The 24933-nt window shown below is 37.6% G+C and overlaps 1 protein-coding gene across 1 annotated transcript in view; it reads right to left on the minus strand.

Moving 5' to 3' along the window:
* Positions 1–24933, minus strand: part of CDCA2 (cell division cycle associated 2) — a 44895-nt gene that overhangs the window by 14093 nt on the left and 5869 nt on the right. The window contains exons 4-10 of the mRNA XM_063087895.1: positions 22957–23107; positions 21419–21615; positions 19983–20067; positions 14325–14536; positions 12085–12169; positions 11219–11463; positions 649–727 (exon numbers count right to left, since the gene is read on the minus strand). Of these exons, the coding sequence (XP_062943965.1) occupies positions 649–727; positions 11219–11463; positions 12085–12169; positions 14325–14536; positions 19983–20067; positions 21419–21615; positions 22957–23107 (1054 nt within the window). The remainder of the gene's footprint in view (positions 1–648; positions 728–11218; positions 11464–12084; positions 12170–14324; positions 14537–19982; positions 20068–21418; positions 21616–22956; positions 23108–24933) is intronic.

Genomic DNA, 24933 nt, shown 5'->3' on the forward strand with positions numbered 1-24933 from the left:
TTGGAACATGATAGACTATGGTTCAAATTTTAGTTTTAACTTAATAATACAAGGCTTGGATTCTATACTAATAAGTTTGGTTTTTGTCAACAAGAAGCCATTAAAAGATAAACCAGGGGGGACACATGAATAAAAGTTCCATCACAAATGCCCAATCCATGATATTTTCTTTGTCAAGAAAACTGGGAGAAATCTTTGTGCCTTGTCATGACCATAAAAAACCCAGAGGTCTTGCAAAGTACATGTGCTGAAAACAGCAAAAGGCATGTATGTTAATATTGATGAAAAATTTTGTATATTTTAAGTATGACCCTTAATAATCCAGATCACTGCAATTGTGCAAACTGTGAATAGGAGCTTATTATTGATATTTAAGAGTTGAGAGGCCAAATCTACTGCTTATAGCAACTTGAAAAATGGGGGCATCCATCTAAGGAAGTTAAATATTGGTGATTATAAAATATGGGACTTGGAATGGAAAGGGACAAATAAGCGAGTTCTTATAAACTTTCCTATACAATTAGGATTTTTAAACCAAGTATATGCTGTACCAAACATAATTGTGAAAAGAAAATAAGTAGATTGAGTTTCACATATACACATATTGAAAACGACATATGTGATTATAAGATAAACAAAAGTTACTACCTGAAAGAGTCTCAGAGATTGGAGACTTATTTGGAGAACTCAGAACGGCAAATGATACCTGAAGTGGTTCTATGTTTTCCTAAACAAAGGGGAAAAAAAAAACAGTAGAAATTAGATATACTTAAATTCAGTGACTATATAAACAATGTTTCCAAAAGAAAAATGATAATAAGGATTTATTTTGGTAGGAGGGACTATAATAAGTATAAATATGGGAAATAAATAAAAGATTTTTTAAGAAGCCATAGCAAAACAAAGATATCGGGTATAAAAATATGTATCACCTTTACAATGAAACCACGTTTATACCAAAAGAAAAATTTTAAGTGCAAGTAGCTACAATGATCCACTGATGTTACTTTTTGGCTTATTTAAAATCCCGTGTTCTAACTCCTAGAAAGTAAATAAGAAAATCTATTAATACGCACAATCTAACATTACAATATTATTAAGGGAACTTCAGGGTAAAATGGAAATATAATCATAGATATCAATATATTTTCCCACGTAATTGCCAGTAAGATACTGGTTTTCATAGATAAAATCTGTCAGTTTGAAGAAATTCCCTTTTATCACCAATTTGCTGAGAGATTTTGTTTTTTAATCAGAAATGGACATTGGATTTTGTCAAGTGTTTTTTCTGCATCTGCTGAGGTGATCATGTGATTTTTCTTAGTCTGTTAACACGGTAAATTAGATTATTTTTCAAACATTAAACCAATTCTGCATCCCTGGGTTAAATTTCACATGGTTATGATGTATATCTTTTTATATATGCTACAGTCATAAAAATATTGGACTACAGCTTTCTGTTCTTGTGATGTCTGACTTTAATATCAGTTAAATGCTGACATCACTTAATTAGGAAGTATTCCCAACTCCTCAATTTTTGGAAGAATGTATATAGAACTAGTATTATAACTTGACTAAATATTTGGTAAAAATAAATCAGTAAAATCATCTGGATGGACCTGGAGTTTTCTTTGTGAGAAGGTTTTAACTACAATTTAAATTTGGCTGATATAGGTCTATTAAGGAAATTTATTTGTTCTTGAGTGAGTTTTGGTAGTTTGGCTTTCAAGGAATGTGTCTAGTTTATTTAAATTGTTAAATTTATTGGCATACAGTTGTCCACACTATTCCCTTATTCTTCTTTTAATAGTCCACAGAATATGTAGTTATGACTACTCTCTCATTCTTGTTTGTTATTGGTAATTTGAGTATTCTCTCATTTTTTTTCCTGAATAGCCTGATTAAAGGCACACTATTATTATTTTAAAACACAATCATTTCCTTTCAGAGATTTTTCTCTATTTGTTATCTATTTCATTAATTTCTGCATTTATCTTTATTGTCTCCTTTCTTCTGCTTAGTGTGGCTTTAATTTGCTTTTCTTAAAGTGGAAGCTGAGATCATCAATTTGAGACCTCTCTTCTTTTGAAAGAGAAGCTTTTATTTCTTTACATTTCCCCCTAAGCACTGCTTTAACAGCATCCCACACATTTCTGTTGCTGTTTGACCATGGTTTAGGGTGCACAGTACACATCTTAACTAACATCACCTTGTGTGCAGCAGAAGAACCCCTCCAGACCTACATACTCGGTCTTTTTTTTTTTTTTATAGTATACTTAATGCTGATTGTAAACCAAATAACACACTGTTGTTACTACTGCTTTAAACAACCATCTTCCATGGAGATTAATAAGAGAGAGTATATCACATCTGTCTGCATATTTAACACTTTCAATTCTCTTCTTGCCCTCGTGCAGACACAGACTTCCATCTGGAATCCTCTTCCTTTTAATTAAAGGACTTCCTTTAACATTTCTGGCAATGCTAAACTGCTTTGGCAATGTTCTATTTCTGAAAAGTCCTTTATCAGAAGTCTGCTCTCTCTCTCATACTCATATTTAATCTTCACATCATGTTTTCTTTTCCTCTGGCTGCTTTTAGGATTTTCTCTCAATCACTGATTTTAAGCAGTTATGTGCCTGAGTGTATTCTTCTTCATTTTTCTTGTGCTTAGAATTAGCTGAACTTTAGGATCTGTGGGTTTTACCATTTCATTAAAATTTGGAAATTTTTCAGCTATTATTTTCCAAATATTTTTCTGTTCCTTCTGCTATCTCCTCTCCTATGGGGACTTAATCATATATTATGCCACCTGAAGTTGTCCCAACTTACTAATTGTCTGCTCATTTTTATTCAGTCTTTGTGTGTGTTTCATTGACAATAGTTTCTACTGCTACATCTTCAAGTTTGCTAATCTTTTCTTTTGCATCTCTAGTCTGTTAATCTCACTCAGAGACTGTAATTTTCTTGCATAGAGTTTGATTTGGGTCTGTTCTATATCTTCCAGGTTATTAACAAGCTCAATGTTTACTCTACCTTCTCAAACATATGGAATATATTATAATTCATTTAATACTCCTACCTAAAAATTCTACCATGTGTTATTCCTAGGACTTTTTTTTTTTCTACAGTTTTTTTTATTGAAACATAATTGATAATAAATATTTGTGAGGTGCAGATTTGAGTATCAATACCAGTATACAATATGTGGTAATCAAATCAGGATAATTAATATACTCATGTTTATAAAACATAATCAATCTTTGTGACCCCTAACCAATTTCTCGCTAAGTCCTCTCTCCCTTCCACTTTCCCACCTCTCATAACCACAGTTCTCTTCTCTTTTTTTTTGAAAGTTCAGCATAGTATTGTGATCGTTGTTTCTTTCTTTTCTATTTATTTATTTATTTCCCCCCACTTATGAGTGAGGACATGTGGTATTTCTCTTTCTGTGGTTGGCTTATTTCACTTAACCAATTTTTCTAAGTTTCACCCACAGTGCTGCAAATGGCAGAATTTCATTCCTTTTTATGGCCAAGTAGTACTCCATTGACAATATATAGCACACTTTCCTTATCCAGTCATCTTTTGATGGACATTTAGGTTGGTTCCAACTCTTGGCTACTGTAAATAGAGCTGCAATAAACATGGAGGTGCAGGTATCAATTTGACATGATGATTTCCATTCCTTTGGGTATATACCCAGTAGTGGGTTGCTGGATCGTATGGCAGTTCTATCTGTAGTTGTTTGAGGAACCTCCGCACTGTTTTCAATAATGGCTGCACTAACTTACACTCATACCAACAGTCTAAGAGGTTTCTCCTTTCTCTGCACCCTTGCCAGCATTTGTTATTATCTGTCCTTTACATAATAGCCAGTCTAACAGGGTGAGATGATATCTCAATTTGGTTTTGAATTGCATTTATCCTGATGCTTAGTAACGTTGAGCATTTGTTCATGTGTCTGTTGGCCATCTATATATCTTCCTTTGAGAAATGCCTATTCAGTTCCTTTGCCCATTTTTTCATAGAGTTACTTATTTTCTGACAGTTGTTTGAATCCTTTGCATATTCTGAATGTTAACCCTATATCGAATGCATAGTTTACAAATATTTTCTCCCTTTATGTAGGCTGTCTTTTCTCTCTGTTAATTGTTTCTTTTGCTGGGCAGAAGCTTTGCACTTTGATATAATCACATTTATTTATTTTTGTTTGTTTCCTGTACTTCTGGGGTCTTATTCATAAAGTCTTTGCCCAGTCCTATATCCAGAAGGATTTCCCCTACGTTTTCTTTTAGTACTTTAATTAGTTTCAGGATTTATACTTAAGTTTTTAATCCATTTTCAGTTGATTTTGGTATATGGTGAGAGGTATGGTTCTAGTTTCATTCTTCTACATAGGGATGACCAGTTTCCCTAGCACCATTTATTGAGGCAGACTTTTCCCCAATATATGTTTTTCTGGCCTTTGTCAAAGATCAGTTGGCTGTATGTATGTGCGTTTATTTTGGGGTTCACTATTCTGTTCCATTGGTCTGTGTGTCTACTTTTATGCCAGTAACATGCTGTTTTAGTTACTATAGCTTTGTAGTATAATTTGAAGTCAAGTAGTGTTATGCCTGTGGCTTGACTTTTTTTTTTGCTCAGGATTGCTTTGGCTATTCAAGGTCTTTTGTTGTTCCATATGAATGTTAGATTTATTTTTTCTATTTCTGTGAGGAATGTCATTGGCATTTTGATGGGGATTGCATTAAATATGTAGATTGCTTTGGGTAGTATGGACATTTTTACAATGTTAATTCTTCTAATCCAAGAGCATGGAATGTCTTTCCATCTTTTTGTGTCCTCTTTAATTTCTTTCAGCAGTGATTTGTAATTCTTTTTATAGAGGTCTTTTGTCCCCTTGGTTAAATTGATTCCTAGGTATTTCATTTTTTTGGTGACTACTATAAGTGGGCTTGCTATCTTGATTTCTCCTTCTACTAGTTTGTTATTGGAGGATAAAAACGCTCATTTTTGTGTTTTGACTTTGTATCCTGCAACTTTACTGAAATCTTTTACTAGCTCTGGGTTGTGTTTTTTTTAAAGAATCTCCAGGTTTTCCTATATATAGAATCATTTCATCTGCAAAAAGGGACAGTTTGACTTTGTCTTTTCCAATCTGGATGTCCTTTATTTCGTTCTCTTGCATGATTCCTCTGTCTAGTACTTCCATTACTGTGTAAACAGGAGTGGTGAGAGGGGGCATCCTTGTCTTGTTCCTTTTCTTAAGGAAAAAGCTTTTAGCTTCACTCCATTCAGGATGATACGGGCAGTGGCTTTGTCATATGTCTTTTACTTCATTGAGATACTGTCCTTCTATACCCAGTTTGCTAAAAGTCTTAATCATGAAGGTTGTTGAATTTTGTCAAACACTTTTTCTGCGTTTATTGAGACGATCATATGGTTTTTGTCCTTGATTTTGTTGATGTGGTGTTATCAATCACATTTATTGACTTGCATATGTTGAACCATCCTTGCATCCCTGGGATGAATTCCACTTGATCATGGTGTATAACTTTTTTTGATGTGTTGCTGTATTCTGATTGCTAATATTTTTTTTGAAGATTATTGTGTCTGTGTTCAGCAAAGATATTGGCCTGTAGTTTTCTTTTTTGTTTTATCTTTGTCTGGTTTTGGTATCAGGATGATGCTGGCCTCATAGAATGAGTTTGGGAGAATGGCCTCTGTTTCAATTTTTTAGAATAGTTTGAAGAGAATTGTATTAATTCCTCTTTAAAGTTTTGGTAGAATTCATCAGTAAAGCCATCTAGTCCTGGGCTTTTCTTTGTTAGTAGACTACTGATTACTCCGTCAATCTCGTTGCTTGCTATTAGTTTATTCAGGTTTTCTATTTCTTCTTGGTTCAGTCTTGGTAGTATGTATGTGTCCAGAAATTTATCCACTTCCTCCAGGTTTTCAAATTTGCTACTGTATAGTTATTTATAATAGTCTCTAATAATTCTTTTTATTTCTGTGGTATCAGTTGTAATGTCTCTTTTCATTTCTGATTTTTGTTACTTGGATCTTCTCCCTTTTTTTAGTTAGTCTAACTAATGGTTTCTTTATTTTGTTTATCTTCCCAAAAAACAAAATTTTTGTTTCATTGATCATTTGTATCATTTTTGGGGGGTCTCTATTTCATTTAGTTCTTCTCTGATCTTAATATTTCTTTCCATCTATTATTTTTGGGATTGGGTTGTTCTTGATTTTCAAGTTCTTTGAGGTTCAGCATTAAGTTATTTGAAATCTTCCTATTCATTTGATGTAAGCATTTATTGTGATAAACTTCCCTCTTAGTATTGCTTTTTCTGTATCCCACATGTTTTGGTATGATGTCTTTACTTTTGTTAGTTTCAAGAAATATTTTGACTTCCTGTTTAATTCCTTCTTGAACCCATATGTTGTTCAAAAGCATGCTGTTTAATCTCCATGTTTGTATAGCTTCCAGAGTTTTTCTTGTTACTGATTTCTAGTTTTAATCCGTGGTGGTCTGAAAAGATACTTAAAATGATTTCAATTTTTAAAAATTTGTGGAGACTTCATTTGTGACCTCACATGTGGTCTATCCTGGAGAATGTTCCATGTGCTGATGAGAAAAATGTATATTCTGTAGTTGTTGGGTGAAATGTTCTGTAGATATGTTAAGTCCAACTGGTCTAGTAGTTTAAATCCTGTTTCTCTGTTGATTTGCTGCCTAGATGATCTGTCCAGTACTGAGAGGGGGTGTTTGGTCCCTAACTATTATCATTGGGGTCTGCTCTTTCTGTAGGTCTAATAGTGTTTGCTTTATATAGCTGGGAGCGAAGGTGTTGGATGTATATATATTTATGATTGTTATGTTTTCTTGCTGAAAAGATCCCTCTATCAGTATATAATGGCCTTCATTGTCTCTTAATGGTTTTGGGTTTAAAGTCTATTTTATGCAATATAATAATAGTGTCTCCTGCTCCTTTTTGGCTCCCATTTGCATGGCATATCTTTTTCCATTCCTTAACTATTAGTATATGTGAAGGTGAGGGAAAAGGGTGAAGTGAGTCTCTTGTAAACAGCATATAGTTAGGTCTAGCTTTTTAATACAATTGCTCAGTCTGTGACTTTTGAGTGTGGGATTTAATCCATTTACATTTAGAGCTGTTATTGAAAGGTACTGTCTTACTCCTGACATTTAATTGTTTTTCATATGGTTGATTTAAATGTCTTTTCTTTTCATCCCCTTTCATTGTTTGTATTTGGTGTTCATAGGTTTTTTTGAGGTGGTATGATATAATTTTTATCTCATTTGCGTATCTGCTCTACCAGTGGTTTTTGTTCTTTCTTGTGTATTCATGGTGGTGATTATCATTTTTTGGCTTCCAAATGCAGGACTCCTTTAAGGATTTCTTGAAGAGCTGGTCATGTGGTGGTGAACTCCCACAGCTTTTGTTTGTGTGGAAAATATACTATTCTCCCTTCATTTCTGAAGGATAGCCTTGATGGGTATACTATTCTTGGCTGGCAGGTTTTTCTTTCAGTACTTTGAAAATATCATCCCAATCTCTTCTGGCCTGTAGAGTTTCCATTGAGAAGTCTGCTGTTAGTCTGATGGGGACTCCCTTAGGTGACTTTGACACTTTCCTCTTGCTGCTTTTAGGATTCTCTCTGTTTAACTATAATGTACCTTGGAAAGAACCTTACTGGATTGGATCTGTTTGTGGACCTTTGAGTCTCTTGGATCTGGACGTCTCTATTTCTACCAGTACCTGGGAAATTTTCTACTATCACTCAATGAATATGTTTTCAATGCCTTTTCCTTTCTCTTCCCCCCTCTGGGACACCCATGATTCAAATGTTTGTGCACTTGAGGTGGTCTACTCACTCCTTTAGATTTTAATTTTTTAAAAATTCTTTTTGCCTGCTTGGGTTATTTCGAAAAGACTGCCTTGGAGATCAGAAATTCTTCCTTCAGCTTCTCTAGCCTGCTGCTTACACTCTCAATTGTAGTTTTTACTTCACTGAATGAGTCTTTCAGTTCCAGGAGTTCTGCTACCTTCTTTTTTATGGTATTTATCCCTTTGTAAATTTCCTCCTTCAAGTCCTGGATTGGTTTTTTTTGTTGCTGTTTGTTTCATTGTGTTGTCTGAGTCTTCTTGTATTTCACTGTGTCTCTTTAAGATTGTTACTCAGAATTCCTTTTCAGATATTGCAAGGGTTTCTGTCCTGGGGTCTGGTATTTGAAAATTATTGTATTCCTTTAGTGGTGTCATATTTCCTTGTTTTTTCATATTTCTAGTCTCTCTACATTGATGTCTAGTCATCCAGTAGAACAGCTGCTTCTTCTATTACTCTGGAGTGGGCTTTGAGAGATTTCTTTCTGTTGATGTAGTGTATTCTCTGTGTGGGTAATTCTGCCGTATTTAATGTTGGAGTTGTGTACAAGTGCCTTTGTGGTGTAGGCACTGGGACATTAAATGATTTCTTGCTGAGGGTCGTGACACTGTGTTGAGATGTCAAGGACACGGGCAAGCTCTCAAAGTCTTGGGCAGGATGCCTGGGTTCATTGTCACTCTCTGGATAGGATGGTTGACCTTAGGCGAATTTGTTGGCTCTCCAGTTAATGTCCCCTGACCTTGAGGGGTGCACTGGGGTATACTGGATCTCCTCAACTTGCCTGGGTGACCTGAGCAAGCTTTCTCTTTCCTCGTTCCTGTGGGCCAAGGCTTCTGCTGGGTCCTTTCTTCCCTTGGTTGGAGAACTGGTTAGTGATGGCTGGGAATTATCTTCTGTACACTATTTGGCTATCCTGGGTTTCTGTATTCTTCATGTTCTCTGCATGTGTCTCTCCCTGGGTCAAGGCAGTCATGAGTGCTGCACACAAGGTGTAATTCCCCCTGTGAGTTGGGCCACTGGGGCATGGATCTGCACTGGCTTACCTCTTTCTGGCAGCTCCTTCGTGTCAATGTGTGATAGTGGCAGTGGGTCCTGTCCACAGCCAGTCTGACTGGCGCAGCAGCAAGACATGCTGCAGGCGGTAGCAGCTGCGGTCCTGCACCAGCTGGGCTGGCTTCAATGTCCACATGGGGTCCCGTATGGAGCCATTCCAATGTGGCAGCACAGGTAGGGGATCTTGCATGCAACTGGTGCTGCCTGATACAGTGGCATGAGCAGGTATCCCTCATTTAGCTCATCTAACTGGTGCAGTGGTGGTGTGGACAGCTGTGGGAGTGGGCTGCAGGTGGTGGCAGAAGGGTGGGTCCCACATCCAGCTGATCTGGCTGGTGCGATGGCTATAGTAGCAGATGCACTGCATGCAACTCCAGCGGGTGTCCTGCATGTAGCCGGGCTGGCTGGTGAAGAAGCTTGGGCAAGGGTACTGTACACAGCTGGTCTGCCTGGTGCGGTGGCATGGACAGCTGTTGGCAATGGCCACTGCACTGCAGTGGGCTGCAGCAGGGGTCCCACGCATGGCCAGTCTGGCTCGTGTGGAGGTGTAGACAGGGATCCTGTGTGCAGCTGGCCGGTGTGGATGGCTACCAGCAGCAGTCGTGGCTGGTGTTGCACTACAGGAGGCAGCAGTGTTGGGCAGTATGAAACTCACTGTGGGAAGGTGGGTGATGGTCCTTGGTCCTGATGATGTCACCTATAAGTTCAGCAGTCATAGCAGTGGGCCTGTTCTGATGTTCTGGGGAAGGAATGCGTCCTGGGTTCCTCTAGTCTGCCATCTTTCTATACTTCCCTGGCTATTTCTATTGACTGAGTTTTCTCTTCATTATGGGTTGTCTCTCTGCTTCTTTGCACATCTAGTAATTTTTAATTGAATGCTAGACACTTTAAATTTAACACTGTCTGGTGCTGTTTAGTTCTATAATCCTATAAATATTCTTGAGCTTTTTGATGCAACAGTTAAGTTTTCTGGATAGTTTGATAACTTCAAGGCTTGCTTTTAAGCTTCATTAGGCAGGCCCAGAGCAGCTTTTGGTCCAGTTCGACTCCACTAATGAGGCAATCGTTCCTGAATACCCGGTGCTTCCGAATTACAAGATTTTTCTCCTCCAGTGTGAGCTCTACAGATTGCTCCCTCTGTTCCACTTGGGCTATTCTTTCCCTGGCCTCAGATAGCTTACTCACATGTATGTGCTGATCACTACTAAGAGCTCTCCCTGGGTGCAGCTCTCTCCTTTTCCGCACTCTGTTCTGTGAACTCCAGCCTCTTGTGGTTCTTATGACCCCAACTCCATCTTCTCAAAGTAGGAAGACTGCTAGCTCCAGTAGGTGACCCCTCCTGGTGCTGCAGCCTAGAAGTTAAGTCCAGACATTTGGTAGGTTCACCTCATTAGTTCCTGAAGTTCAATATCTGAAAGCTACAGTTTCATATACTTTCTCTGGGTTTTTAGTTTTTTCTTATGGGATCATAAATTAGGTCCCTGTTACTCCATCTTGACTGGAAGAAAATTCTTATTTCAAAATGTAACAAGAGAAAGAACAGATGGCCCAAAATAAAAATGGGTAAAAAAGATTAATAGGCCCAAAGAGAAGAAATTCAAATGGCCTAGAAACTTGGGAAACAAATGTTTGATTCTCACTAATAAACTAAAAATGTTCAAGTCATCTTTTTCTATTACACTATTAAATTATCAGTAAATATACAGGGTTTACAACGGTATGGTGAAATAAGAACATTTATATTGGTGTGAGTCAAAATTGGTATATATTTTCAGAATGGTAATTTAGCAATACGTATTAAAAAGTTCAAAAATGTTCAAATTTTTTAATCCAGTATGCCAGTTTTAGAAATTCATCTTAGGAGAAAATACAGGAATTTATATTTATAATATTTCAAGTCTAAGATGGTTGCTCTTACACATTTTAATGCCTCTGAAATATGAGTATATTTTATAATTCGTGGTGTGTCAGAGTTTAATTTTCAGTATTTTTTTTCTTAGTGATACACAAAACAATGGAATATCTTACAATTAATAGCATTTAGGTTCCATGAAATATGCTATATACAAAGAATCATGGAAGTATCATTTGTAATAGAGAAAAATTGGTAAAAACCTACATAGAAAATACATTAAATTTAAACCATGGCACATCATTTAGTCCATCTCATGATTTCAAAGGATAATTATGGCTCATGCAAAACAGGTGAGACCTGGTGAAAATATAAGTAAGTTTGTTCCATACTTTTCACACTTACAAGATTCTCCCCCTTGTCATCAAAATTTGGTTGAGGTAATTGCTCAGGAACTGGTGACTGCTCAAGTAGCAGAGGACTGATACTACTTAAATCCTTTTTACAAACAGGTGTTCCTCCTTTACGCAGTGGAGTATTTGCTGGCAAAGATTCATCAAACACTTCAGGGCTTAGGTCCTCTCCAAAAGTAACTCTCTTTCTCTTCCTCATATTTAGAAAGGTCGGTACTTTACAATTTTCTTGATCTTCTATGAATAACAAATAGGAATACCTTAAGAAATTAAGCTATATTTCTTATTCAAAAGGCATATACTAGGATCTTTTAACATGATATTCAGCTATTATTTGTATAATAAAAAAGTATAATTTGTAAAGCAAATCCCAAAATGGAAAAAATAAATTCCCAATTAAAATATGATAATAGATTTTAAAGTCAAATGTTAAATGAATATTTTTAAAATTTATAAAGTTGTAACACAAATTTCCTTTACAAGTTCCACCATGAAGTAAAAATGGATAGGTGAAATGGACAGATGAATTCTCATACTCTCCACAGAGATTCTATCCCTCCTAATAGTTTTTCATTCCCACATCATTTCAGAGTCTACAAGGCATTAGCAGATCATTGAAAATTCCATATATCAGATTTTTCCCCCCCCACTGGGGATCTTAACCCTTGACCTGGTGTTGTCAGCACCATGCTCTCTGAAGTGAACTAACCAGCCATCCCTATATAGGGATCTGAACCTGTGGCCTTGGTGTTATCAGCACCACACTCTCCCAAGTGAGCCACGGGCTGGCCCTTATATCAGATTTTATTAACAAGAAAATGATGACTTCAGGCTTAAAAATAAAAATGAATTTCTTACCCACTTTTCGTTCTCTGCAACAGTTTGCAAGATTTGAAATTGAGCTTGGTTGAGTCCCATCATCGCAGAGGTTGTCACAGTGTTCCTAAACAAAATAAACATCAATGAATACTTTTATCTATATAAATAAATATTCAGTCATTAAGAAAGGCAATTTTAAATTTTTTCTGCCAAGGGCAGATACTCTAGTATTAAAGATTACCCTTATTTTCACAATTCTTCTGACTTAAAACACCATGATATCAGGCACAAAGAAAAATTGGATCCCCTAGATAATACTTTAGTAAACAGTACAAGTATTTTAGGACAAAATTAAAGACCAGAAATCCATAAATATGGGTTAAATTCATTCCATCTTTGATCTAGCAAATGAAGCTAAGGAAAATGTGGAGTGGCCAGAAAGAATTATAATATTATTATAATTACATTATAATTATATGGTATAAATGAGATAGACTATGGAAATGGTCTGAGGTATAAGAACTGCACTGAAACGAGGAAAAAAACAAATAGGTAAATGGTAAAATAAACGATGTTCTGCTCCTAAATATAAAAAGCAGATTGTAATAAGTGTTTAAATCTCCCATCTCCACTATTCTTCTTGAGGAAAAAACAAGGGAAAAAGGTAGCGGTTGTCCCTGTGTGTTTCTCAAATGCAGCTTATGGTGTTGGCAAGTTAGGAAGGAAGGGATTTTGTAAACCTTGGAAAAGACAGGGCAAGCCTGAGCACAGGGTCACTGGAGCTCAGCAGGAGAGAGCCAGGCATATGGGCTCGATCACAGTCCCCTCTCAATCACCACCTGCTTGTCCAGCCTCAACCTAAACCCCTGGCCAGTCCTTGTTCTTGAAGGCTATTCATTTTCTCCAATACACCTGTTCCAGTAAGAGCACCTGCTCTAAGAAATAGTCCTGCCCCAAACAAACCTCCTTAATCGACTATCTCCTAAGACAGTTCATTTTCCTCACCAGAAAAAATGCATATACCAATACTGTGAAATAAGTTAACTTATACAACAAAGTTCATATTTACTTTTAGATTTATTTTTAGTTAAAACCACCACAAAAATCAGCAAACAACTCAAATTTTATATGCCTACGAACTTTGGCCAGCTTAGTGAAAAGACCATTAGTTGTAAACACTTACATGTGATTCTAGTGGCAGGACTTGATGTTTGCTGTATCAAATTGCTAATAAATAAGAGTAATATGGATCATTAACATGTTAAGCCTCTTTGAGGAAAAGATAAATACAAGATATGAACAAGGAGTGCCGTTTGTATTAAAAATCCAAATCAGCTCTGTAACCAAAACAGCTGTTAAAACATTTAAAATAGCAATTCACCATCCATGTAGATGGAATATAATCTCGTTCATTTTGGCTTTAGAAACAGATTTCTAGGCATAGTTGTATACTGAAATGCTTATGGTTTGAAAAAAAAAGATTTGTATTTCTGATGTACCAGGCACTAGTGCTAATTTCATATTATTATCCAATTTAATGCTCAAATTACCCTATAAGGTAGTTACTAAGATCCTTTTACAGATAAAGAAACCAGGGCACAAAAGGTTGAATAAGTGGCCTAAATATTAAATTTCCAAGTCAGGATTTGAAACCAGGCTCATAAGCCTATACTCTCAACCTTTCATGGATTTATAGTCTGTCATGGACTTTAACAGCAGACTTATCTGGGTTCATTCAATAATCTCTAAGCCTAAGTGTATGTGAAATGGGGCCAACACCTTTCTTGGAGTACTACTGCCATACATATGCCAGAACTGTCAATAGAAACTACTCAGTAAATGCCAGCCAGTTCCCATCAACTTCCGTTTCCTATTAACTGAGCTTAGGGAAAAAAGCGAGGCTGTAAGAGGTATTTTTAACACCAAATATTTCGGGTGGATAGATGTATAACAGACTGATACATTAATGATGATTATTAATTAATATCACTATACGATGATATAAAATTAATAAAATATAATTATATTAATACAACTGATAACTATAATTAAGATTATGAACCTCATACACTGTATACCATACTTAATTAAAGACAAAAAAAAGAACAAAAAGAAACTAACTCCATATAGTATTATTAATGAGAAAAGGAGAGGAAAAAAAAAATTACAGCAAGACATTTCCTTTTAAACCAGTATGATATATGACATTTCAGAGGTACTGCTTTGATACAAAATGAATTTGTATTCATTTGCTTTAGGAACTGTAACTCTCTACTTACCTGTAAGTGCTCTGAAAACAGCTTAGCAGAGTGTTTCTTCAGTACAGAGCGAAGTACAAAGGTCTCAGTGGATGGACTGTCCCTCCTGCACGCTGGAGGAGCTGGTGACTTGAGGTCAGGGACCATGTCGGAGCTCACTCCTGCTGTAAACTTGTCAGGTGGAACAGGAGCACTTGACCCTTTGTCCTCTACACAGTCAGCAACCCTGAGTCCTTCCAGATAAACACATAAACATGAGAGGAGGAAGACATCTAAACCCATCTGCTCTAGACCAAAAATATTTTACGTATTTGTGAAACAACATGCTATTAAGAAATCCAACCCTAATGTATCCTTCTCAGGGAGTAACATCTGGGATTTCATTTGGAAATATACAAGAAGACAGAGAAGTGGCATCAGTCACAGTTTTTAATTCATATCTGACTACTAAGTGCAAAGGTAAGTAAGGAGTTTTGATTCCCATGGGAATCAGGGTCAGAGGTCAGAAGAAAGCATCATGAATCACCTATAAAACATCAGTCTACCTCTACTTGTGACCCCATCACTTGCGCCATCAACTAACCTGAGCCAAGCACTGGATAAGGAGCGATTTTACTGCTGGAGTCAGAGGCATTTCAGTAAACAAGGTAGTAGGAATGAGAGGACGGAAGAGTGAGGAGAAAGATTATCAAACCAAACTGCTAACATACTGTACATGCCCCAAACAAGGCAAGGCTTTCCTCCCCAAATTCTTCCTTGCAAGAGAGCACTGCCTTTTGAACGAGTGATTTCATTTAACAAATATAGGTTGTGACGCACACTCTTGTAGGTGCTGGAGATACGATGACAAACAAAACACACAAAGCCCCCCAACCTTCAGGAACAGACAGAAAACATAAAACCCAGCAACAGAGAGGAGGGGAAGGAGGGACATAGCTGTGGCCATCAAGAGCAGCATGAGGATCATTGGGATGGAACTGTTTTTTGTTTTTTTTTTTTTCTTTATGCCTTTTCGTGACCGGTAAGGGGATCGCAACCCTCGGTATAGTTTTGCCTGCACCGCTCTCAGCCAGTGAGCGCACCGGCCATTCCTATACAGGATCCGAACCCGCGGCAGGAGCGCCGCTGCGTTCCCAAGCACTGCACCCTCCCGAATGCGCCACGGGGCCGGACCGGATGGAACTGTTTTGTATATCGACAGTAGCGTGGTCACATGAGTCTACAGGTGATAAAATTGCCGGCCCCGTGGCGCACTCGGGAGGGTGCAGTGCTTGGGAAGCAGCGGCGCTCCTGCCGCAGGTTCGGATCCTGTATAGGAATGGCCGGCAGCCCAAATGCCCATCATCAGATGAGTGGATACGGAAAATGTGGTACATCTACACAATGGAATACTACTCAGCTATAAAAACGAATGAAATACTGCCATTTGCAACAACATGGATGGACCTTGAGAGAATTATATTAAGTGAAACAAGTCAGGCACAGAAAGAGAAATACTACATGTTCTCACTTATTGGAGGGAGCTAAAAATTAATATATAAATTCACACACACACACACACACAAACCGGGGGGCGGGGAGAAGATATAACAACCACAATTATTTGAAGTTGATACAACAAGCAAACAGAAAGGACATTGTTGGGGGGGAGGGGGGGAGGGAGAAGGGAGGGAGGTTTTGGTGATGGGGAGCAATAATCAGCTACAATGTATATCGACAAAATAAAATTTAAAAAAAAATTGCAGGGAACTAAATATACACACAAAGGAGAGCATATAAAACTGAAGAAATCTGAAAAATCAGTGGGTTGTACCAATGTCAATTTCCTGGTTGCAGTATTACATTGTAGTTAAGCAAGATGTCATTACTGGGGGAAATTGGGTGAAGGGTATGCTGGATTTCTTTATATTATTTCTTACAACTGCATGTAAATCTATAGTTATCTCAAAATAAAAAGTTAATGAAATACTACATAACAAGTAGTAATACATGCTATTAAGGAAAATAATGTATAGATAAGGGGATAGGTTAGGATAACATGGGGTGGGGAAGGTGTTACTGTTTTGGGGAGGTCAGAGGCAGCTTCCTGGGCAGACATCCGAATACAATGAAAAAGTGAGCCATGCACAGACCAAGGGAAGAGCATTATTACATGCACAAAGCCAAGTGCAAAGACCTGAATAGGAACACACCTGGCTAGTAGCAGCGTGGCAAGGCTGGTGTGGCTGGAGCAGTGAGCAAGGAGAAGGGAGCTAAGAAAAGCTCAGAGCAATGGTTAGGGACCAGGCCAGGTCAGGTCCAGTAGAAATGGAATGGACTTTGGACACTATTCTAAGTGTGATGAGAAGCCAATGGAAGATTTTGAGAAGGGGAGTGACTTAGCATGATGACATTATAAAAGCAGCACTCTGGCTACTGTGAAGAAGAACGTAAAAGGGTGGTGCAGTGGGAGAAGCAGGGAAATAACTTAGGAAAATGAGTGAAACAGGCCAAGCAGGAGATGATGGGGGCCTGGACCATACTGACAGCAGTGTAGTGGTGAGAAGGGGTTATATATTAGATATATTTTGAAGACCAAATAGCAATTGTGAATGGAATTAGAAGTTTAATTTGAAAAAGAGAGGTGTCAAGATAATGCCAAGGTTTCTGGCACAAGAAGTTGGGTGAATGACAGTGTCAATTCCTGAGATGGAGAAAATAAAGGTGAGCAGATTGGTCTCAACCAAGACATGTTTGAGTGTGTTCAGTTTGAGATGTTCATCAGACAACCAAGTGGAGATCAAGAAAAGCAACTAGGTACTCGATTCTAAAGATCAGGGAAGAGGCCACAGACAGATGTTTAAATCTGAAGTCAACAGATGTCTGAAATCACCTAGAAAGAACATGGAAAGAAAAAGGTCCAAGCACTGAACCTGGGGGCATACAAACATTTAAGGGTCAGGAAGGAAGAGGAGAAACAAAGAAAATACACAAGAAAGAATGGCCAGTGACACTGGGGAAAACAAGAAAGTGATGTCCCAAAGCCCAGTGAAGATAATGTTTCTTCTGGGTGGGCATGGTACGTCTGTGTCTGTCTTTAATGCTGCTACAACGTCAAGGAGAGGAACGTATCGAGACTGACCACCACTGGGACGTTAATGAGGCAGTGGCTGGTCACCATGGCCTGTGTGGAGGGAGCTGAGTCAGGAAAAGGTAGAAGGTAAAGAGACAGAGTACAGCCTTTTTTAAAAAGGAGTTTTGCCTAAAGGAGAGCAAAGAAATGGGGTTCTGGCTGGAAGGGAATTCTGGGTCAAGGGAAGCTTAAGATATTACAGCACACAGTATTTTAATGGAAAAAGTTAACGATTCAAAGGAGAGGGAACAGCTAGGACACAAGGTCATTGAAAAGGGTAGGGGCAAAGGGAACAAGCCCCTAATGAAGGGGTGTGCCTTAGATGAGGATGCTGAGACTCTACTGTACTAGGAGGAAGAGTGGGTACACTTGTACAGGGGGCAGCAGGGTGTGGTGGTGAGGGGACCAAGACACCTGCTCTGACACCCTCCACCTTCTCAGGGATAGAAGCAGCAAAGGACTGCAAAAGGGCACCAGGGCACTTTATCTCTGACCATCCATGAGTAGGGTGGCCAGATTCAGCAAATAAAGATGCAGGGGGCCCAGGAAAATGTGCATTATATCTAATTACAAATGCATATGTGCTTTGATATAAAGGAAATATTGCACGAGACACAGTCCCACTAAAAAATTGCTCATAAGAAATAAATAATTCCATTTAAAAAAGAAATGAGAAGGTGTGCTGGAAGCCTGATGGGAAAGAGAAGGTGTGAAAGAGTGTGAACTAATTAAGGCACAGCATGGACCACCAAGAAGTGCTGAGAGCCCACAGGTGCTGAAATAAAGTGGTGAGGCCATCAACACGCCAAATACATATCAGCTCTGGGCAGGTGCAGTCAGCAGAGAGATCTGCTGGATTGGATTTCTGGCTAGATGGGTAAAATGTTGAAAAAGTAGAGGGCAAGGGAGAGATGGGAGGCATCATGCAGGCCCCTTTTCTAAGCTCCCCGTAACAAAGGACTTTCTATACCATTCCACAAGATCTTTTTACTCTTCTTGAAGGTGCACTGTCTTAGATATAACAACCTCTGGAGTGCCACCAAATAACCAAACAGTTTAAAACACAGGAATCAACAGCAGATTTCTTTAATCAAGGCCCCACACCCATGGTAGATCTGTCCTTCCCTGTCTTATCCCAATATTTCTGGGTCAGGCTTAGGGGGGCACTCAGATGGGATTTTGGTCCTTGTGATGCTATCACTTCATATAGATTATAGGTGTTTGCTATGATGACAACTTTTAATAACAACACTTCATACAATCTGTAATTATCATCCAAGAATATGTCACTCCTAAGAAAAGTCCCAGGAGAGCAAAGCAAAGAGAACTGGTAATAAATCTGCTGAGCAAGAGCGTCTTATTTCAGTGGCAACAAACTCATAACCTACCTCTGTGCGCCTTATGCATGCAAGCAGGCAGACATCCATCCATCCATCTTATGACCAAAATTAAAAGTCAGAGTAGATACTCACACACACAAAAAATGCTAAAGAAGTTCTTTTCCAAGCTGAAGGAAAATACCAGAGGGAAACTAGATCTTCAGGAAGAAATGAAAAATATCAGAAATGGTATATATCTGGGTAAACATAAAAGATTATTTTTCTCCTCTGAACTTATTTAAAATACACATATGACTGTTTAAAGCAAAAATGATAATATCTTGTGAGGTCTACAATAAATTAAATGTAATTTATGTGACATCTATAGTATAAAGAACTGTAAAAGCCATGGTTGGGAGGGGGAGGGAGGAAATTATGCTCTACAGTTCGTAAAGTTTCTGTACATCTTATGTGAAGTTGTTCAACTCTAAGCAGGCTGTGAAAAGTTAAAAAAGTATGTTGTAAATCCCTAGAGCAACAGCAACAACAAAAAAGATGCAACAAAGTATAATTTAAAAGGTAATAAACTCAGATGCAATTGTAAACAAATATTCAAACAAACCCAAAGATGGCAAAAATAGATACGGAGGAACAAAAAAACCAGAAAGAACAGAAAACATATGATAAAATGGTAGATGTGAATCAAACCATATCAATAATTACTCAAACATTAATCGAATAATTATTCCACATTAAAAGGCAGAGATTATCAGAATAGATAAGCAATATCCAATTACATGCCTACAGAGCTTTAAAGAAAATGACATAGGCAGGATAAAAGTAAACCTAAAACCTTGCCAGTAACTTTCACTCCATACAAGCATACTAATTTGGGGAAAGAATAATTTTTACATCCTAGTAAAACTCTTTTGACACACTTAAAAATAGAAATTAACACGTAGTGTTTCTCTAACAACATATACTTGTTAATGTATTTATACGTCGTACACTTTATGACAGATACTGTTCTATCTTGGATATACTTCATTAACTCTTACTGACAGCAGTTCAAAAAAGAAAATACCCCTCATATAACAAGAACTCTTAAATCCTTCTACTAAACCATGAACTCCTAGAAGTAGCAAACCACTTTAGTTTCCCCAAATATTAGCATTTAGATACACTAATCATAAGTGTCTACTGACTGGGGCAACCAGCACATATACTAAGAAAACATTAAACACTTACCATTTGAAGCCTCTGTGAGCTCTGAAATGGGAATAGACTCTTCAACTGAACATCCATACTGTGTTAAGCCAAGCTGAGATGATTTCTTGGGGAAGACATTTAAAGAGTAAGGAAGTAATTTATTACTTACAGTATTACTGACAGCTTTATGAAGATCTGAGTAAGCGCTGTGGATTACCTGGAAATCTGGTGTCCAGTCGCCTTCATTATCTAGTAAACTCAAAGTAGACAGGAATCTAACAATGGAATATTCATCCTAATTGCATCCTAAACATCCCAGAAAACAACTTCAATCTTCTGGGAAAGTTTAAAGAACACATTTTTGTCGCATTATTAAAGCCTAGAAAGCTGTGTCATCTGCTATACTTCGAAGAGGAAATTCTCAAAATAAAGAAAATTATTATCTAATTATTAACCAAAACCACAAAATACCAATAGCTAAGACAGAGAACACACTCATATTCAGAAAAAATTTCTAAATCATGGTGCATATCCAATCAAAATTCTCATAAGAAACAATTGCTATCACTTCTGTTAGATTGCATATTAACCTGAATAAAGCAGAGGGAACAGAGATTAGGCGGCTCTGGGATACAAATGAAATGGAGGGGACCCTGCAGAATTCCTAATGACTATCAAACACTGATCACGCCAGTCCAAATAAGATGCATAGAGAAAATAAAGAAAAAAGTTCCCACTGTGATGGTGTTTCATGCCTCTCACGAAGGAGACAAGAACCTACTTACTGTGTCAAACCTGAACCACGAGTGAAGCGAGGAAAGCCAGTCATGAGAGACTTGCTCCCCTCAATTACATGTGTGAAGGTCATCAGACCTTCAACAGCATGATTTTTCTCCTAACTTAGTAAAACACATGTTGGTTATTGTTTGATAATCTTGACAGGTTTTACGTAGTTATATGCCACAAAAATCCCTAAAGCTACTTCAAAGAAGTGAGCAAAGCAGAGGAGGGATGGCTAAAAAGCACTGTGCTTCCTGGCCGGCACTCAGCGAGCAGATGTGCAGGACCCCAGTCCTGACGAGTCCACCCCATGAATAAGCTTCACCTTATTTTTTGTTTATTGTGACTGGCTCACTATGGAACCATCACCATCTAGAACAAACCTTCAGAGGCAGAGGACCACAGAGATCTTTTCACAAATCCTTCTGGTAAGGTTAATAGTCAAAAGCAACACATATCTATCAAAGCTTTTTCTAATATGCAACAAATCGATCTACAACAACAAAATTAACGTAGGAAACACGTACACACACACACACACACACACACACACACACACACACACACACACACACACACACACATTTTAAAACCCCAACTACAATATGGCAGAAGAAGAAGAAAAATCTCGACTTAAAACTGACTATGCAGAAAACCAAAGCTTCATTTTCCTATGTATAAACTAAATGAATTACCTCAGAAAGATCTGCACAAGTTTCAACAGCATGTGTTCTGTCGGTATCAATACTGAATAGCTGGAGATCAATTACTTTTCCTTTGGCATCAATTAGATTTTCATCAGAGTTGCTCTGAGAGGATATTTTCCTACGTTTGGATGATAAGTTTGTGGGGAATCTGGACTGCTGACATTCACCATGACCTTCCTTTTTAGCTGGATACACAAAACAACATAAAAACAAAATGGCACATGAAAAAAAAATATTTTTTAAATATTATTTTAAAATTTTGTACATAATAACTTTATTAAAATTTAGTGCTTGAGTCTAACATATCAATGAAAGAAAAATCTAGTACACTTTTTTATTCATAAAAGAAAATCTACCTGAAAAGAGCACATGACTAATAAAGATAATAATAAATTTAATTATTAGAATTAAATTTTTGCAGACTTTAAACTGTACAAAGATATAATAAATACATTCACATTTCTGATTTGGTGTCTCACACTTCTTTTTTTTCTATTTTTTCCATTATTAGCATATTCATAATTACAAATCGTAATCCTTCCCCATGACTTCCACCTGGCTCACTCTTTTAAAATTTACAATGAAAACCTTTTATTTTGAACATTTTAAAGGATGTGGTTATGTTCTAATACTGTTCTGTTTTGATTCTGTATGATTTTGTGAAAAATATAACCATGATGTGCCTCAGTTCTTTCTAGCAACAAAAAAAGAATTTAATTGTCTGCTGAATTATAATAATGGTGTAAATAAAATAAATTAAAATACCCAGGTAAAAACCAAAACAACAGGTAAGTTACAAACTACAAATGAGTACATCTGAATGGGTCATGTACTGCCGAGGTAGATGAATCGACTGGTCTTGGGTCAGTAGTGCACTGCACACAAGGAGGGGTTGAAATGCACTTAGAAGAAGGTTCAAGAAGTCAAAACAAAATAACTTGGGACCTTAGAGTGTAGAGCACCAGAGGAATGGTTATAATGATTATGGTAAAGCCAAGATTTTGTTGAATTCTGGTGTTTGAAATGCTTTGCGATTGAAAAAATCAGAAGCAACTGAAAATAACCAAATGAATTACTATCTAAGTGTTACAGTAAGGAATATGGCAGACTACTAAAATATCAGATTAGATATCTGCTTTTAACATCAGGGTTGGGTGGTTAGTATTCATATAAATGCTTGCCAAACTATAATAATTCTGTAAAAATCAAGGTTTGTAAACTCAAATTTGCCACATGACCTATGCAAAAGCTGAAATGAGCTAATTAGCTCTGACATTCTGAAACTTAATTGTAACCATGTAGAAATGCAGGTTCAGGAATGCCTAATAACAGGTTTTTTTCAAGAGACACCAGAAAGCCAGGTTTTTGTATGAAATGTCCCAAACTTTCAATGTTAATCTCCATTTAAAAATACAACTGTGCTCTGAAGAGATTGCTTCACACTGTGGAACTAAATCTTTTTTATATCTTAGAAGCTTGCCTTTATAAAAACAGAAGTCAAAATTGATTGAATTCTTTCTACTCACTCAAGCCTGTTGTCGTGAACTCTGTTTCTGCCTCTGGAAATTCCGGACAGTCAGCCATTTTCCTGTTTTCCTTTATAGAGCAAAAAGCCGACTGGAAGGCAGATATTCGCTCTTTTAATGAATTAACATTGTGATACAGTACAGGACTGCCCTGTTAAAGTACAAAAACACAGAGGTATTATCAATCAACTCAAACATAGTTTCTATAGGCCAAGTCTATAAACCATTGAATTCAAAACTAAATACACAAAAGCTTTTTGAAGTTCAGAGGTAATCAATTGGTGTACCAGAGCCTCTTCTCCCTGTAATCATCTTAGTCTTCCTTCTGCTCCTCCCCCAGTTTTTAGCAAGACCTGAGTGAAGACGAACAGCTGAGTGGTAGAGATAGGTGTGTGGCTACTTGCTGGTTATTAATACTGATACTAATGAGTCCATGGATCCTGTTAAGAGAAGTCTGAAGTAGGCAGAAAATGCTTTAAAAAGGCACCTAGACAAAATGCATCCCCAATTATTTGGGGTGTAAACAACTTTTAAAAGGATTCTGAGGGGCTTAAAGGCTTTTTTTCATCCCTTAGCATCCACCACCTCAGACAGCCTAAGCAAATCAAATATGAAAGAGAAAGGGAAAGTTTAGCACAAAAACGTTTCAGAGGCCAACCTAAGCGAGTACATGGAGGGCGCAAAGAAAGCATCAAATCCTGGAGATGGGGCCAGGAAGAAGGGACAGGAGGAACCTGCCTGTAAGAAACTTTACCAAAGGCAGTGCTGAAAGTATCCATCAGAAGTCACCTGCATGATGCCCTTGTCACCCATAGGTCTCAGCGCATCTCCTGCAAGCTGGTCTCTCTACTCACCTCCAGTCCACATGTGACCTCCGTCCCAGGCCAGAGCAAGACATGGAAGCTCCATACTACCCCAGATACCCACTCTCACATTCCTTTCTCTCCTTTGACTCTCTCCAGCTAGATTTTCCTGGTTTTATGAAACCCTGAGGATGCTGAAAACCAGCCATTCACTTAAATACAAAGTCAGATGGTACAAGCACCGAAACTCTCTGGAAACTCTGCTAACAGGATTCCAGCCAAAGACTGACAACATAAATTTATACCAGCATAAACAGAAGTGCTAGATAAAGGCAAGTAATATGAAATCTGAGAGTTCTGTTTATACATAAATTACTGATTAAGTTCTCTATATAGGTTTATTTTTTCTTTATTACTTGGACTACTAACATATTTCCACTGATAGTGGGCTTGTGGCAATTTAAAAAATTATACCAATAGGTGAAAAGTAAAAAATTACCTCCCTTTGGGGCCGGCCCGTGGCTCACTCGGGAGAGTGCGGTGCTAATAACACCAAGGCCCCGGGTTCGGATCCCATATACGGATGGCCGGTTCGCTCACTGGGTGAGCGTGGTGCTGACCACACCAAGTCAAGGGTTAAGATCCCCTTACCGGTCATCTTTTAAAAAAAAAAAAAAAAAAAAAAATTAGCTCCCTTTAAAATGCCATACAGAGAAAAAGCAGTTAAAATCCTGAAGCCATGTCTGATGGTGATCTGTGCACACATTAGATTCTACTCCCAGTTAAATACACTCATAAAGCAAACTATTGCATAACAGCAGAACATTTCAAGGGCAAATATGCTTGATGATGTAAGCCTTTATGATATAAATAGCACATAATATTCCTAAAAAGCTTGTGGTCAACTCTTCTGTATGAGCCATAGAGAAAACATTATCTCAAAGTCATACAATTTAACTTGAACTTGCGTTTTTTTGCGGTCACATTTGAACGCAGTCACATTTGAACACGGTCAGGGTAGGTTTAATATCTCAGTAACTTGGAGCGTTTGAAATGCTGCTTGAAATAAAATGTAAGTTTCCCTCATCAGAATTGTTTTTTTTCTATTTCCTGCTGGAGAAAGCAAACAACGTTCATATATAAAGTAAATGAAACATTCATAATACACTGCTTC

This window comes from Cynocephalus volans, chromosome 2 (assembly GCF_027409185.1).
Source record: "Cynocephalus volans isolate mCynVol1 chromosome 2, mCynVol1.pri, whole genome shotgun sequence".
NCBI lineage: Eukaryota > Metazoa > Chordata > Mammalia > Dermoptera > Cynocephalidae > Cynocephalus > Cynocephalus volans.